The sequence below is a fragment of the Lagopus muta genome, chromosome 1, assembly GCF_023343835.1.
Source record: "Lagopus muta isolate bLagMut1 chromosome 1, bLagMut1 primary, whole genome shotgun sequence".
Classification (NCBI taxonomy): Eukaryota; Metazoa; Chordata; class Aves; order Galliformes; family Phasianidae; genus Lagopus; species Lagopus muta.
In genome coordinates this window covers 13,852,756-13,869,277 of record NC_064433.1, presented here as the reverse complement: position 1 = coordinate 13,869,277, position 16,522 = coordinate 13,852,756, and the positions used below count along the sequence as shown (strand labels likewise).

The window sequence follows — 16,522 nt, the reverse complement described above, 5'->3', positions numbered from 1 at the left end:
TGCTCAGTGTTCTGCCAAAACGGCACCTCTGCTGCAGGCAGGCAGGTAGTGGCAGTGCCTGAGAGCATTTCCTGGCTCTGAAGGCAGCAGGAGAAGGGCAGGGGTCATCGAGCGCCTTCTCGGTTTGTTTCTGCTAAATGTCAAGTGCTGAAGCAGGAGGGACCATGTTAAACATGCAGCTACCAACCCGCAGCGCCAAGAGTGCAGTTTGTTGTTCTACGAGAAGCTGGACTCGGCCAAACCCTTGGCTTGCATGAACAACATGGCTCACTCTTTCATTTTGCAGGCTGTGAACGTTTGCACTAAGGATTTATGAACTATTTTTACTGAGCAGCATTTGCATTTAATGGCATTGAGAAAGGCTTTTATATTTACATGGGCTGCTTGAGACTTGTTTTGTGTTTTCATTTCTAGAAAATATAATCCGGTCAAATGATAACAGAATTAACTGCATAGCAACACTTAATTTTATTATGCTCTCTGTTTCAGTTTTTCCTCAATTTCTCACAGCTGTTTGCATTTTATTTCATCTGTATGTATTTTTACAACGTGTGATCTAAACCACGCAGTCTACCCAGTGCATTTCATTGCTTCCAAATTTTTAACACACTCTTTGCGAGTATCTATTGTGTCCCACTTGGCAAGCAAATAATACCTGCTGAACCATCTGTATTTGTGTACAGCCGTTCCACCCAAGCACATAAGACTTCCTTTCTCACAATTTAGAATGAGAAATATTTGTACTGTTGAATAGATTAATTTTTGTTTTGTGGCTTCGTGTCCACGACCCAGATTTGAGTTATAAACCTGCCATGTGTCAGGGCTCATTATCCACTGATTGCATAAGCTATTGTTACCAGGATACATTTAGAATTAATTCGAAATTCACACTTAATAATTTGAGCAGCTCTACAAATAAGGCCAGCCATTATCTACTGTCTTTTAGTTCATGTATATTTAAGTTCACTGCTCAGAATATCTTCTGAGTCTTTGCTTTCTGATCAGAAATATCTCATCCCCAATTCATACTATTTTGTGTAGTTATCTCACTAACTTGTGTGTCAGCATGTCTTTTAAAGAGCAGCATAAACTAAATTTGTGCACAGATAATAAAAGAGTAAAATCTGAAATAAATACTGTTTAGATCCTTTCTTTGGCTTTGTTTTTCTGTCAAAAATATTTTACAAGTAGATATTGATTGAAGACAATTAAGCTAAGACCTAAAATGTTTGTCCTAAAACATTTTTGTTTTCTCAAGTCCAGTAATGCTTCAGGACTATTTCCATCTGGTAGTAACAGTCCTGTTTATTATGGAACATCTTGGGTTACATTGTGCGTCTGTGCCACAAAATCCATTGAAATCATGCAAAACACCAATGTCTCTGCCAAAGTCAATAAAATTACTGCTTGCTGAAGAAAACAGTAAACAACAGAACTTCATAATGATGACATTAACACATCCTTTGTCAACAGTTGGAAAATCTGGAACCTTAAAAAAATAGAGCAAAGCAATGCATTCTGCTTGTATAATTAATTATGCAAAAACTTCTATTGAGATTTGGTTGGCTGGGCAAAATATTGGGGTAGCAGCACTAGGTGCACAGCAGCACAGCAGCGTGTGTTCAGGATGCAGAGTAGATGCTACATTTATTCATCCACCAAATAAATGGGAAAGTTCTAAAGCTGCTTTGCTTCTCAGCCTCAGTGTGCTACAAGTCCTTGGAAACTTGAAACTGCTGTGTAGATCTGAGCTGAACTCCAGTCCTGCTCGGAAAAACACAGTGCATTTGGAAGCTCCTGAGGAATCCTGTCCTACTCTGCCCAATTCTCCTGCTCTTTGTGTTCTCAATACAGTGTCCTGAAAGGGAATCATCATCACCTTTTTTGCCGTGGACATCTGATGTCTTCTGTGGAGGTCAGGTTGTTTCTGGGGGGGTCAGAAATCACTTTGGCTAAGGAGAAATTTCCAAGACGAGGTAGCTAAAAGAAAGGCATTTCCTGCCTCCAGCTGCTCCATCCTAATGCAAACTACATCTTGCTTTGTAACAGCACAGTTTTGTGCATCTATTTAGTATAAGTAAATAAGTACAACAAAAGAAAATAAATTACAAAATGAAATCATTGATGGGTTTCTTTTTCATCCCAATCAAATGTGTGACAGTGCAAACTTCTGTGGATGGAAGTGCAGCCAGGGGTGGAAAACCACTTTTAACCAGCATACTAGGTTAGTTCTCAGAGACAGTTATCAGAAAATGAAAGTGGGAGAAAGAGGAAGGGTTACCTTATTTCATCAAAAAGTAAATTATAAATAGCACTACAGAGATGTGCTTTGCCATAATATACAGGTCACTTGTAGTAATGTTAGGCTTTAATGATTCTAATGCAGAGAAGCTTCTGATGCTTACACAGCGTTTGTCTGGCTGACCATACTGATCTGGCTGAAGCAGAGAATAGGTTCTACCTGCTTTCTCCCACACTTTCCACTTTAAATCATCCACAACATTGTTGATATCTTCCTTTCATCCAATAAATTCATTGTAAATGCATTTCTATTGGGTTTCACAAGTGACAAACATAAATTAAGAATAATTTATGGTATGAATAATAACTGCCTTCTCCTGAAGTTGGATAACTTCCACAGCATGCTGTATGCTAACAGGCCACTAGATGGTATGACAGGATGCTGTCTGCACAACTGCAGCAGCTCAGCACAGCTTCATTCTGCTTGAAGATTCTACAGTGTAAGCTGGAATTTTAAATACAATAGCACACATCATGATTATTATCTGGTATGTTCCAGAGCTCCATCTTCAGTGACGACCTTTTGAGGTGTACTCAGAGAACAATTCACAGCTCAGCACAGTGCTGCCTCACAGCTGACTCGTTAACACCTACAAACGTTGAGCTATGAAAATTAAGTCACAAGGTTCACTTGTAGATTTCCATGAGGAAATTAAACTGCCCAGGAGGAAACTGCAGCTCCAAGTACCTTGTGTGGTGGCAATGCATTAGAAGAGGCTGCCCAGGGAGGTGGTGGAGTCACCATCCCTGGAGGTGTTCAGGAAACATGGAGACGTGGTACTTAGGGACATGGTTTAGTGAGCTTGCTGCAGGGAGACACCTCCAGAACCCCATACTTACACTTTATACTCAACGTGAATTACGTTCTTTGATTACATGCAGTCATCCCTGTGGTAAAATTGTCTTTTAGTATCAACCTCTTCCTTCCCTGAATCTGGTGTACTTCAAGCCAGCAGTAATATCTTCAGTTACTCTTCACTTTGATGAGCTAAACCATGCAACTTCTTTCAGCCTTAGAAAAGGAGCTCTCCACGACCTTTAAACAATCAGACAGTTTGAATTCATCTCCCATGAGAGTCAGTCAGTGAGGCTGCAGTGCTCAGAGGATGCTTCTTGCAGTGCAGCACTGGCACCTTGCTGTCCCCATTAGAGATGTGTCTCTGAGCAGCAGGCAGACCCACAGGTTTCTCCCACCACTAGACACCCTGACAGCCGCTATGTAAGCCCCACAACTCTGTCTTTTCTCTTCCAAAGAATGAGACTCAGTATCTCGAGAAATTATTTTTACTTCCTCACTAATTTATGAATTCTCAGTTTAAGATATAATCAGTTGGTTTCTCATAGTATTTCACATCAGTTAGGTAGCTTCTAATTACATCAGTGTTTCACATCAGTTTTATATTCTTCTGCATTCATCAAGTCCCAGGTCAAATATATGTCACAGTGACAACTATTAACTGCATCAGCTCAGTATTTTGATCATGCTGCCTAAGCACAGGCTAAGGCATAGGCCAGTCAGCAGAAACTAACTCCCAAATGACCATATATCTCGAGATAAGCTATGTTTATTTAATTCTCTATTGAGAGGGTTATATTTTTTCCTTAGGAATAGTGATAAATGGACAGGATTGGCCTTGCCATGACATCAGACATCTGGATCCTGAGCAGTGTTTCAAAGATGACTGGCAATCAGTAGTAGTATTACAAGAGCTCCTTTATCAGCCTCATCCAAACTGGTCTTGCTGGGTACGGACAGCTGATGGAAAAGCTTTAGCAGATGTGACAAAACACTCTCCTGAGCCCTGCTGGAGTGGCAAGGATTTATTATACTATTAGCACATTAATACTTCTCTGCTTTTTCCCAAATACAGAACATAATATTGATTGTTGCTGCATTTTTTTTTCCTTTGAGTTGATTTCCACCATTTCTATTTATTCACTTTGGTATAATCTCTTCCTTCTACATTTTAAAAATGCACAGCTGTTGTCTGCAAGTCTGCAGATCATATGCTGGTCCCTTGGTCCATTTGCTCCCTTATCACTTTTCTGCAAGAGGCTACCTTCTAATTTATATTCATTATTAACTGCTTCTCCCACTTGCTGTATAATTTCTATACTTCTTTCACTTTCTCTCATAGCCAAACCAATTTTCTAAGCAAAATAACTCCCTTTTTCTGTAGTGCACTTTTTCCTTGCTCTTACACAGTTTCGTGGTTTACCTGCTTAAATTCTTCCTTGCAGAGATTCGATTTAGAATCGGGTTTAGCTTATGAAATTTGCACTGTGGAAGCATCATCTACATTTAATATGTTTGATACCACTTTGGAATGCAACCTATTAGAAAAAATGTTCCAAAATGCTTTTAACCCTAGTGAAGAGATAAGTTATATGAAATGAGAAATTAAGAGCCTTTTACAGTTTTGAATTAATGAGCCCACAGCTAGAACACGGCATGAAGTTGAGAGTACTTCCATATCAGGTATTTGATACCTGGAGAGACTTTGGAAAAAAAAATCAATTAGGGACTGAGAGTATTTTTGAAGAATGCTTTAAATAAGGGAATACTTTTAACCAACTGATGAGTGATAAAGGAGAGGAATCGCCTATGTGTACTTTTATAGAGGTGTTCTGAGGTTTAAGTAGAAGATGGGGAGGAAAGAAGATAGAGAAACAAAGAAGAATACTCAGATATTGGATGTAGGGGGATTGTTTGGGGTATTTAGACTCAAATGCCAGTTACATACAGAATGGTTTTTCCTGCGCATACAGGATGTGGTAAAGAAAATAACCAAATAGATCTTCCATCTTTTCTCTTGACCTGTCCCTTTTTTAATAGTCTTATTTAACTCCTTAAAAGAACTGCCTGCTCAAGGCAGCTATGCTACCTAGTGTGGCTCAAACACTCACCATTGCTTGTTTTTTTTGGTATGTTGTGCTGAGATTCATGTACTACACAGTCAGCAGGGCTCATAGATTGTCTCCCCCAGGGTACATTTTCCTGGTTCAGTCGCTACTCATTTAACTCAGGGGAAAAAGCACTGAACTGTGACAGATCCTTACAAGAGGTAATTTCACCAGCCACATTAGAAATACTCCTATTGACACAGAAAAAAAGAAAGAAAAAAAAGAAAAAAAAAGAAAAAAACATCAGCTCCACAAAGACTTCTCCACCAGAGTTCAATCCCACAAGATCTTCACAGCCTAAAGTAAAGAACGCTTCAGCTGTGCCACTGCAATATCCCTGTGAGAGAGCTCTGCCTTAGTAGAGTTAAATGGTGGGTACAGATTAGGAAGCTGGTGGTGGGTACAGATTGGAGTTTTTTCTCTATTAACAGAGATTACATTCAGCACCAAAATAACAAATTCCTTTGCAACATTAGTCAATGAAGTCAAATTTGTCATAACCAATGAAATAACAAGTTTTGTCATCTTAGACCTTATCTTGGTCAGGTGCTGAGCATATCTAGAATAGCCCTGAAGCTGCAGGATGGATGCCCAGGAAGACAGCTCTGCCCTGAGCTGCTACAGGTCTGACAGCTGTGCTGAACAACGCATCTTCAGGAGCTGGAGCTCTCTCAAGGCTCCACATTTCCAGCACAACACCAGCACACACACTGGTGTTGCTCCATTACAGGAAGGATTCAAAGCCAGGCTGAATGAGCAACCTGGTCAACAGGGAGGTGTCCCTGCCTATAGCAGGGGGTTGGCCCCAGATGATCTTAAAGGTCCCTTCCAACCCAAACTATTCTATGATTCTATGACCATCACTGGCCTTGTTACTTTCACTTTGAAATGCAAGCTGCAATTCTGCGGACTGGTGATTTAGGTCCCTGCTGTCCTGAGGTTCCCACTCGAGTGATACCCTGCTGTCATTTCTAATCACACAGTGTTTAGTAGCTTACTTCAAGGAGTGACTGATCATGTTTGTGCTTCGAAGGCATACGCAGACAAAAATAAGATGATACCGAGTTTCAAAAATCAATTCTAGCATATGCTTAATGATGCCTACACACTCTGCTGGAGTGCTGAGAGGTCTGGCACTCTGTCCTAGCTCCCTGAGTGCCTGCACAACAGCCTCACACCTCCAAGGAAAGCTGCACAACTAGCCTTAGCCAAGCAGGTGCTCTCACCCTTCAGTGCCCACTGCACCATTTGTATTTTGTAACCACAGATGCACATTCTTGGAGAGCTCCAATATACAAGCCAACTAATTACCATTTGTAACTAATTAATTATTAATTTGTAAGTTGATCTTAATAGCAAGATGACACTTTAATAACTAGTGTAATACTAATGCTGGTGAGCCTGAAGTGACATCAGATTTAAAAGAAGTTTACAGATTTTGGTATAAATAGAATCAGTTACACTAATTCATTGTATTGTGAAGCACCACCATCATTTTCATGTAATAAATGAGCCCACTCTACTCATTTTAATGGTTTATATAATCCTCACAGACAGGCACATCAAAATGAGACAGCTGGGGATTGACAGTATTTCATCTGTGCAGTTCATGTTACACTCACAAGCACACACAAGAACAAAGCAGAAGTCACCAGCCAGGGAGGAGGCTGCCAGGCTGTGCAACTATATGGATAACACAGCAGTGAAAGAAAGAACCATCCTTTTCACAGCTTTACATTGGGCTGCCTCCAGTAGCCCATCGCAGCTGGCAGATCTCAGCACCTCTCTCTCTCCGCACAGTAAGCTCCTTCTTGCACAAAGGAGCAAATTATGTGATAATGTCACACCCTGCTGCAGTGTCAATTGTATGAGCTTCAACAAGACCAAGTGCTGAGTCCTGCACTTCTGGGTATTTCACAAAACAGCCAAAGCTGCTCCTACCCGTGACTGCCCTCCTTCCCCAAGCAAGATCCCAACTCACGTCCTCCATGGCAGCAGCAGCCATCTTACACAGCTGGACTTTCCCCTTGCACAGGGTCCCAGTGTGACGGAACAGTGAGCAGGGCCATCAGCAGCGCGAGGTGGTTGGGGGCAAGACCACCCCGTATGAGGTAATGGGGGCGGGGCTGCCTACAGGGTGATGCGAGTGGGCGGGGTGGAGCCTGGCAATGTCTCTAAAGGGGCTGCCTGGGGACTGGGGGTACTAGGGGTTTCTCTAGGACTTGCAGCCTGCTCTGTGGTCTTCCAGGATGTTTGGCTTGCAGGTGGACTGTGGCTTGTTGCTGGAGCCCCTGGGCTTCATCAAGGTCCTCGAGTGGGTGAGTGGGGCAGGGAAGGCCCTGGGGTTGGCTGTTTGTCCTGCTCAGAGCTTGGCTGTGTAGTCCTCAGCAGGAGTGTGTTGGTCAGCTGCCTGTCTGTGTTGTGCAGCTAGGAGTGGCTGCTCTGCAAAGAGGTGCTCCTCAGGTCCTGTCTAGGAGGGAAGAAAGCACTTCTGCAGATAAATAACACGATGTACTCATCGCTGCTGTTACAGCAACTTGGGCTGCTGGGTGGTAGTATCTTACATCCTGCTTGTAGGAGCTGTGGAGTTTCCATACTTAACAGAGGGCAAGCAGGAGCTACTTAGAGATACTGCTTCTTGCTGTGTCGGCATACAGTTGTGGATGTCTGAGACTCCTAGAAGTGCTTATTAATTACAGGAGATGCTGTGCTGGCTTTCCCTGACAGCATTCAAATCAAAATGGTACTTTCTCAGTAGAACTGAGTGTAAACAAGAGTCTTTGAAACTGACTTGTTTGCTTTTTTTTCCCAATTATTTCTATAGAAATACAATGCATTGATTCCTTCTTGCTTTTGCTTTAATGCTTTTTTTCATTAATAACTTGTTTGCTTAGTTCTTGGTTTTTATTAACTTCTTAATAAATTAATTTCTTAAAAAATTAATTTCTGCTAAAAGACTTTGAGCTCTAGTGGTGTGTGCTGATGTCTTTGTTTCAATTTCTAGATTTTTTCCATCTTTGTTTTTTCAACATGTGGAAGCTTTCATGGTGAGACTACCCTTCTAGTTTCCTGCAGGGGTGTGGTGAACAAAACAGTTACAGCTGTGTTTGCTTATCCATTCAGGTGAGATTAATCTGTTCAGTTGTTACTCATATACGCTGATTATTTTTTTCTTCACTTTCATCTAGCTTTCTCCTTGTGAACAGCTCACATACACAAACTAATATTGTGAACCTCTTGACTTGATCTATGGTAGTTGAAGGGAAAGAAGAGAGTATTAAGTTGTAATGACTGAAAGCACTGTAGTCATTGGTGTGCTGTGGAGGCAAGGAAGTAAAGGTGATAACTGACTATTTTGTATTGCTTTACCCTAAGCTATGTTCTGCCCATGTGGGAAAGCTATATAAGGTGATTAATCAGCAGAACAGTACAAGTAATCAGGGATCTTTTCCAACCTTAATGATTCTGTAAGATTATCTACAGTATTAACAGCCCCTTTCTTTCAACATAGTTGATCTGGGGACCCAGGTACAACTGTTTCTGATGTGCTGTTGTCATGATATCTTCATGCAAAGGCAGAGTAGAGAAAATTAACTTCGTAGTTTATTCCACTCTAGTCTTTCTGAGGTTGTTCAGTACGTGACTAAATACTCTACTGCAATTGTAATGTAAATGCAAGCTGCTTTCTTGGAGCATGAGGAAGAAGGCTTATTCTTTCTTTTAACTTTGGCACAATCATAAGAAGTGTATGTGTTACTTTCATGTTCAGTAAGCATATGTGTAATGATAGAAATGGATTCAGATGCTAGAATGTAAAGACCTCTCCAGAAGTACAAAGCTTAGTCACAAACCTCAGCATTGTAGCAGCACTTGGAGGAGAAGGTAGGCATCTGAAATGCTTCTGTGCTGGTCATTGAGTTGCTACTGGTTGCAAACTTAATTGAGCTTCCTTTGCTTGAAGATCCAGTGCTTGCATTTGTGTGTAGGTATGCAGTTGTTTCGTTTTAAGTCTTGCCCCTCACCTTCCCTCCACCTTTAAATGCTAGCCTCCAAAATATAATATGTCTGCTTCCAAACTGGAGCTACTTTCTTCAGTTAGTTGAAATATAAGGTCAACACTTCTCTTTAAGCTACTGTTGCATATCTCAATGTAGGAACAATCTTCAGAGATCTGTGTACCTTTGTATTGTATAACTGGTAATGTTATTCAAACAATTTTTCTTACAGTCTTAAACAACTAGCATGCTGAAGGAAGCAGTGGTGTTGTGAAGCATGACTGTATGAAGTTTCCTCTGCATAGTAGACTATTACTATGTAATATATTTTATCTTTTCCAGGTTGAATACTGTTCAGTTTAGTGCACCAGATCCTAGTCGCTGTGGTGGTACTTGGACTGACATCTATCTTGTGGGCAACTTCTCCTCTTCTGCACAATTCTTTGTTACGCTTGCAGCATTGGCTTTCCTCTACTGCATTGCTGCCCTGGTAGTATATATTGGATATAAACACGTGTATCAGCACAACAGCAAGTTTCCACTAACTGTGAGTAATAAGTATTTCCATGTCTTTTTGTACTTCTAAAAAGGATGGAAAATGCTGTTAAGGCAAGCCAAATCTGAGTTATTGTATAAATACTCGGTAGTTCCAGAAGCTGCATGGACTGTGAACCATGTGTCTTGGATGTGTGGCTACAGCACTTAAGCAAAAGGAGGAAGGAACCCAAAGTCCTTTAATATCCATGGCATCTTGTCCTATACATCTACTGAAGCGAAGACTAGAATGAAAGTCCTCCTAAAGTGAACAGTGTCTTCCCCATAACTTACTTTTATTATGTATTTGAGTGTACAGTTATTCCATGGGGAGAGGTCCTTCCTGTTAGGCACTGGGAACTCCCCCTCTGTAGAGCATCTGCTGTACAGATGTGATACATGGAGGGAAACTGTTACCCTGTGGGTTGAAATCACCTTATATACCAAAGCCCTGATCCTTACAGTGTTTTTTGGGTATGATCTGGAATACCTCTCAGTCCTAGTGACCTTTTCAGCTAAACTTTGGGATATCAGCAGTCCAGACTGAAATCACCCTGCTACCCCAGTTTTGTGAGACATTAATTTTGGTAAGTGCCAGCTGTCTGGTTTAGAAACAAATTTCTTCCCAAGGATAAAATTGCTTATTGCTTGATAGATACAAAAGGCATACGTGATTTAATGGCTGATACACAACTTTATTACCCATGTTGACTTGTAATTACGAAGCTGTTAATGTTTGTGCTTGTGTTCACTAGTACTGATATGGTTATTCTAAAGTAGTTGACACAGTCTCTGCCTTATTCTGGTGTGTACTTAATTTCTTTTAAATCTTCTAACGAGTACTTCTCTTTTGTAGGACTTAGCTGTAACTATTGTAACAACCTTTCTGTGGCTGGTCAGTACTTCTGCTTGGGCAAAGGCACTTGCTGATATCAAAATATCAACAGGGGCTGGCATTATTCCACTAATTGACTCTTGCAGAGCTCCAGAAACAACTTGTCATTTTGGCTCTGTGACCAGCATGAGATCTCTGAATGTGTCTGTGGTATGTATGTCTTACATCATGCAATTTTCAATGAATGTTATAGAATGCAGATGGTAGCTGAGAAGCATATTCTCATTACATGTGTTGATTTTAAAATTGCTTTGTGGGGATATTGGTTATACTATGATACAGTGCTTATACCTTTAAAAAAAAAAAAAAAAGGAAACTCCTCTCTTCTTATAAAGGAATAGAAACAACTTGAAGGATTTATCTTTAGAGTTGTTAGATATGATAGTTCCTAGACGCATTTAAGCCTCCTTGCTATTTCTGTCTCTAGCCTGTAGCACCTTTAAAATGTTTCTCAGCCACCCAAATGGCTCAGACTGCTTTAAGGAGGAAAAACTGTGCTTCCTGCTCTGTCTTCTGATACTGAACTTCACTTCTTAAAATCAGCTGTGTGAATTTTTACACCTCAGAGGTTCCTTATAAGATGGTTGGCATAGAGTGCTCACGTGCTCCTTGCAGCAAGGTAGCTCTGTCTCACTGTAAGATCTTCCTAATGAAACTTGCTTTCCAGAACTCAGTGTTATTTTTCATTGTCCCACTATAGTGATCAGTTGTGTGCTCTGTATGTGCAGAGGGAACTTGTATTTCTGTACAAAAGACAGAATATCAACTATCTGATTTCCAGAGAAGTCTGTTTAAAATATTCATAATATTCCGGAGTATATGCAGGTATCTTCTGTCATCTCTTTGGTTTGGAGAGCTGTTTCTGGCTTGTTTAGAAGTCATATTCTGCATTGTTGGGGTATTTTTTTTATTTTTTTTTTTGTTTAACCTAACCTCGCTTTTTTTTCTTGACCTACAGGTATTTGGTTTACTTAATATGGTTTTGTGGGGAGGAAATATCTGGTTTGTGTACAAGGACACCAACTTGCACAGCCAATTAATCAGAGGTTCTCAAGTTCCAGGGACATATTCAGCTCAAAGAATATAAGACCAAGATTATACTTTGCAGTGCTGCTACTTTCACATCAGACTGCCAAGAACATGGAGCCAATAGGATTTATTTCAGTAATAACTGATGGTACAGACTTCTGTTTCATATGAAGTGTTACCTTGATGTAGTCTTCAATATTTCAACTGAATTGCTACCTTGAAGTATATTATGCCTTAACAAAAGGCTGTACAACCTTGTGCAATATTTCTGAGAGAAAATGTTGAGGTTGCCTAAATGCTGGCACCTTGGGGGGTTCTTTAACCTCATAGGAGGGATGGGGAAGGAGCACCTGTGTTTGAGTTACAACTGCAGCCTATCTAGTTCTAACAAGCCTTTACTGGAGAGAGAAAAAAAAAAAAAAAGAAATGCAAATACAACCAGGACATGTGAAATCCCAATGAAAAATGTAGTTGATCTTCTTGGTAAGATGGACACCATGCCAAAGCCATCTGCACACAGCCTGGAGCTCTGTCAGGATTGTGGACGTCACACCTAGATTTGCAGGTACTCCTTTCAGATTACAGCATCAACTCTGTCAACAGGTCTTTTTTGGAGGACATTAATTTGTTTAATATTTGGTTACTGTTTAGTATCTTAGGATAATCTTCAGATGAGAACTGCAATATTTCAGTGTAAGTTCACTTATCAAAGGTGTGTGTGTGTGCAGAAGGTGACTTAGTCTCAGAACTTGCTCACATATTGTGGACTCCAAAGCTAATATTCTAGTGGCTAATATCAGTCTCTACTCCTTCCTCTGAAGGATATATACAGTCTTTGCACATGGAAGGGTTGGACTAAAGCTGTCTCAACATATGAAAGTCTTCATCGACTCTGCTCAGCTCACTTGTATTTACTGAGAGCAATACTTGATGGTTTCTGTGAACATCTGTGTGAAGATACCTGACTCTGAATTGCCTAGATACAGTTTATTAGACAAAACACATGCTTGTTAATCTTATCTTTAAGCTGTATCATGAAAATAAGCAAAGGTGTGTCACTGTATATGATGCAGACTTAGACTGTTGACTGTACAAGAGCTGTATTTCTGATAGTAAGCTTCTAAGTATAATAAAGTTAGTGTGGCTGCTGCAAAAAGAGGGTGCCTTGTGTCCTTACTGCTGTAATAGATGCAGATGTGTTGGGATGTGGCTTTAGCTGCTTCTGACCTTGCTAGCTGAATGAGGTAACTGCTGTGGAAGAGCAGTTAGACTGATGCCTTGAATTGTGTTTTAGTGGGTGATTTGGTTGGTTGGTTTGGTGTGGTTTTTTTTTTTTTCTCCATTTTTTGGGTAAAGATTCTTTGAGAGGACCATCACTTACTTGAGCAGGTCACATTCACCTGGTGCTGTGCAGCACTTCTGCCAGCTTGTTATATGGGACCTCTTATTACTTTTAACTGTCCAAAGTTTCTTTTGAGTTTTATTTCAAAAGCGTTAAGAAATGCAGTGTTCACATGGCCTTTTTAAAGGACATTGTTTCTTCCCAGTTCAAGGATAAGGGTTTTGAAAGCTATGGATATCTCACCATTTCCTGTTTAACAATGCCAACTCTGACTGATAAATAGGCAAGCTGCTTTTATTTTTATAATCACTCATGAACCAAGTACTATATCACCTTACAAAGGCTTGTTTTGAGGGAATGTGGAAGAAAAGTAGTACTTGATTTCAATCCACACATCAGGGGCATGACATGTAAAATCAAAATGTAGTCTCCTTGAGACCTTCTCAGTAGAAAAGAAACAGTGAGGTGCTGGAGCAGGTCCAAAGAAGGGCAACAAGGCTCGAGAAGGGCTTGGAGATGTACCCTATAAGGAGTGACTGAAGGAACTGGGGCTGTTTAGTCTGGGGAAAAGGAGGCTGAGGGGAGACCCTATTGCTCTCTTCAACTACCTGAAAGGTGCTTACAAGAGAGCGGGGATGGTCTCTTCTCACTGGTGACAGGATGAGGGGAAGTGGCCTCAAATTGCACCAGGGTGAGTTTAGGTTGGATGCCTTTACAGAAAGGGTTGTTAAGCACTGGAATAGGCTTCCCTAGGAAGTGCTTGAGTCCCCATCCCTGGATGTGCTTAAAAACTGTTTGGCTGTGGTGCTCAGGAACGTGATGGAACATGATTTAGCAGATGATTGTTAGGGTAGTATGGTTAGGTTGAGGTTGGACTCGATGATCTTAAAGCCTTCTCTGATCTGAGTGACTCCATGATTCTGTGCATCTCACTTCCACTAGCTCAAAGAAGCTGTTTGCTGCACCTTCTGGTAGGCAAGGTGCAATTCTCAGCCTAAAAAGGCTACAGGGTGGGAGAAGTGAGATGTTGAATGGGCTACACCTGTTACAGGCTTGTTCAGGGTTTGGTGTGTTATTTTTTGTGACTTTGTGGATTTTTTTTTTTTTTGGTAGCAACAGTGATTTGTTGTATGTTAGTCTGCTCTGTTTGTTTAACTGGTGTTAACACCTGGCTCGATGCCAGCTTTGGAGGTGTTCTTTAGGACCACCCAGTATAAATTGCTCTGCAGATGCTTCCTTCTGAAGGACTGATAAAACTGTCAACGTGTTTCACTTTTGGCAGTGCTGTTGGTCTTAATATTCAAAAATCCTCAGGCAGTCAGTGGTTGGTGTTAATGTAGTGCTTGACTGAGCTGTCTCCACAGCCTTGCTTGGGTATCTCTTCTGTGTGAACTGCCAGGATGTGTATGCTGTTAGTAATGTTACGCTCTTGGCACTTTCTTTGCATCGAGCTTCACAAAATTATTCCTGGCTGGGTTAGGTTTCTGTCATTTCAGTAGTCTTAATTGGGTCTTGAAGCTTCACTGGCATTAGTGATGTCAAGTGCTGAGCCTCATCTTGCCTTTCATCTCTGCTACCAGCTGGGTCGTGCCCTGCAGAATTGCATTGGGCTATAAATAGTGTGAATCTTGTTGAAAGGCTGCAATTACGATGCTCAGGCGTTAGCTAATGCAGGGCACGAAGCTTTTATCAAGATTTAAAGTATGGAGCCAGATAGCTGATTATGAATACACAGAGGCATTATTTTTAAGTGGTCTTGCACTAACTGTTCTCCTGTCTTCTAAGATCACATGCCAAAAACAACCTCTGTGGTGTCCTTTCTAACCTCTTCTCTTGTATCAATTCCATGCCCTAAATACTAACCTCAAACCTGAAACTCTCATTTCTCCTTGAAGAGATTTCTTTAATTAAGGGCTGTTGTGACAGTTATCACCAATGGCTGCCTTTGTAACAGTATGCTTATATCATGTGTGCAGATGGGAAGAGAAAAAAAGTGTTGGTTAAAAAAGGGGGGGAAAAAATACAAGTAACTTTGCTACTTATAAGGTTTTTTCACTTTGGGGGAGGGAGGGGAGTGGGGGGGGGGGGGGGGAAATACCAAAACTATTGGCCCTTCTCAGTGTTCCTGGTAGAATTATGGACACTTGAGACTAAGATTTAAAAAAAAAAAAAAAAAAAAAAAAAAAAAAAACAAGCTGTAGGATCACTACTACAAGCTTACCATAAAGACAATATTTAGGTGTTAGAGTAATTCCATTGCTATATCTTTAATTTTGGAGCAAACCGGTATTTGTGACTTGATCAAAGCTTGCACTGCTTTGAGCAAGGTTGAACCAAGCTTTTTTTTTTTCCAAGTTCTATATTGTTTTCTTTTGTCACCTGGTGGATGACTGTTTCCCTTTGTACCTTGTTTTTCTCTTTTAGCCAGAGGCTCCCTGCTTGCATCATGCTTAATTCAAGCACGTATTGAATCCTAAGGTCTAAAACTTCTGAGTTTGCTTATTGCTTAAGGAGATAAATAGCTAACTATAGACTAATTAGGCTCTTCAATCTCATAATTCTTTAGGACTTCAGGTTATATACAATGTGTATTACTATTTTTCCCTTTAATAGTGTTTTTGTTAATTTTATTAAAAAAAAAAAAATCTTGTTCCTGTCTATTTACCACCTGAAGCTCCAGTTCTACAATGAGCTGACTGTCACAGAAAATGCTATTGGAGTCAGTGTTGTATTTTTTTTTTGTTATAAATGGTCATTGTGTGTATTTTTGCACATAAGAGAAGGAAAGGATTAGATCAGTGTATTCTTCATTGGCCAAGGTCTAGCCTGCAAGTAAAGCTGAAACAAAGCTGGGGTTTAGCATGCTCTCCTTCTGTAAGGTCTATATGAAGAGGTATTCCTGTTCCCCATAGTCTGAAGCTCTCTTACACTTGTAGATGAAATGTGTTCTATCCCTGGAGTACTTCCCTTAGAAGACAGACAAAATGTGGCAAATGAGACTAAAATTGGTGAAATATACATAAATTGATGTAATTTCAGAAAAAATTCAAATTGAGCATGCCATGTTTGCAGTCATCAGCCAGGTAAATGTTAATGGTGTACTGGCTCTGCAGACTGAGGTGAATGTGATGCACAGTCCACAGCAAGCAAGATTTCAGAAAGAATAACCATGTGTCCCTTCCTTGTTCATTAGGATAAGGCTTGTTTTGCTTCAAAAAGAGGGGATTGCTGTAGGATACTGCTGCCTTTGATGTCTGTTGGAGTCTTGCTGCTGAGATGAGATGGGACTTGGTGCAGCAGAAGCAAGCAGCTGCTCTCATTTACACTGGACACCCACAAAGGGCTGAGGAGCCTTTGCTTTGAATTGATATCACATCCATGCTGGCAGCACTGAGATGCTTAGTGCCTTATTTACTGACAAAAGCGGGGGGGGGGGAGGGGGGGTAATGGGGGTGGAGGAAACCTGCCTGGTTTACCAGCTTTATCTTGATTGCATGAGTATCTCTGTGGCTAACAGGAGAT

The 16,522-nt window shown here is 40.7% G+C and overlaps 1 protein-coding gene and 1 long non-coding RNA gene across 2 annotated transcripts; one reads left to right on the top strand and one right to left on the bottom strand.

The window, feature by feature from the left end:
* Positions 1 to 631: 631 nt before the first annotated feature.
* LOC125696788 (uncharacterized) lies at positions 632 to 7,295 on the bottom strand. The gene is made up of 3 exons (XR_007378535.1): positions 7,187 to 7,295; positions 5,209 to 5,396; positions 632 to 3,337 (listed from the first exon to the last, which is right to left on the bottom strand). It is a non-coding gene; the product is annotated as an uncharacterized LOC125696788 (long non-coding RNA).
* A 103-nt stretch (positions 7,296 to 7,398) lies between these two features.
* SYPL1 (synaptophysin like 1) lies at positions 7,399 to 12,085 on the top strand. The gene is made up of 5 exons (XM_048933476.1): positions 7,399 to 7,523; positions 8,210 to 8,328; positions 9,543 to 9,747; positions 10,591 to 10,779; positions 11,588 to 12,085. Exons 1-5 carry the CDS (start codon positions 7,455 to 7,457, stop codon positions 11,714 to 11,716), a joined length of 711 nt encoding a protein of 236 aa, XP_048789433.1. The 5' UTR covers positions 7,399 to 7,454; the 3' UTR covers positions 11,717 to 12,085.
* The last annotated feature ends 4,437 nt before the right edge of the window (positions 12,086 to 16,522 follow it).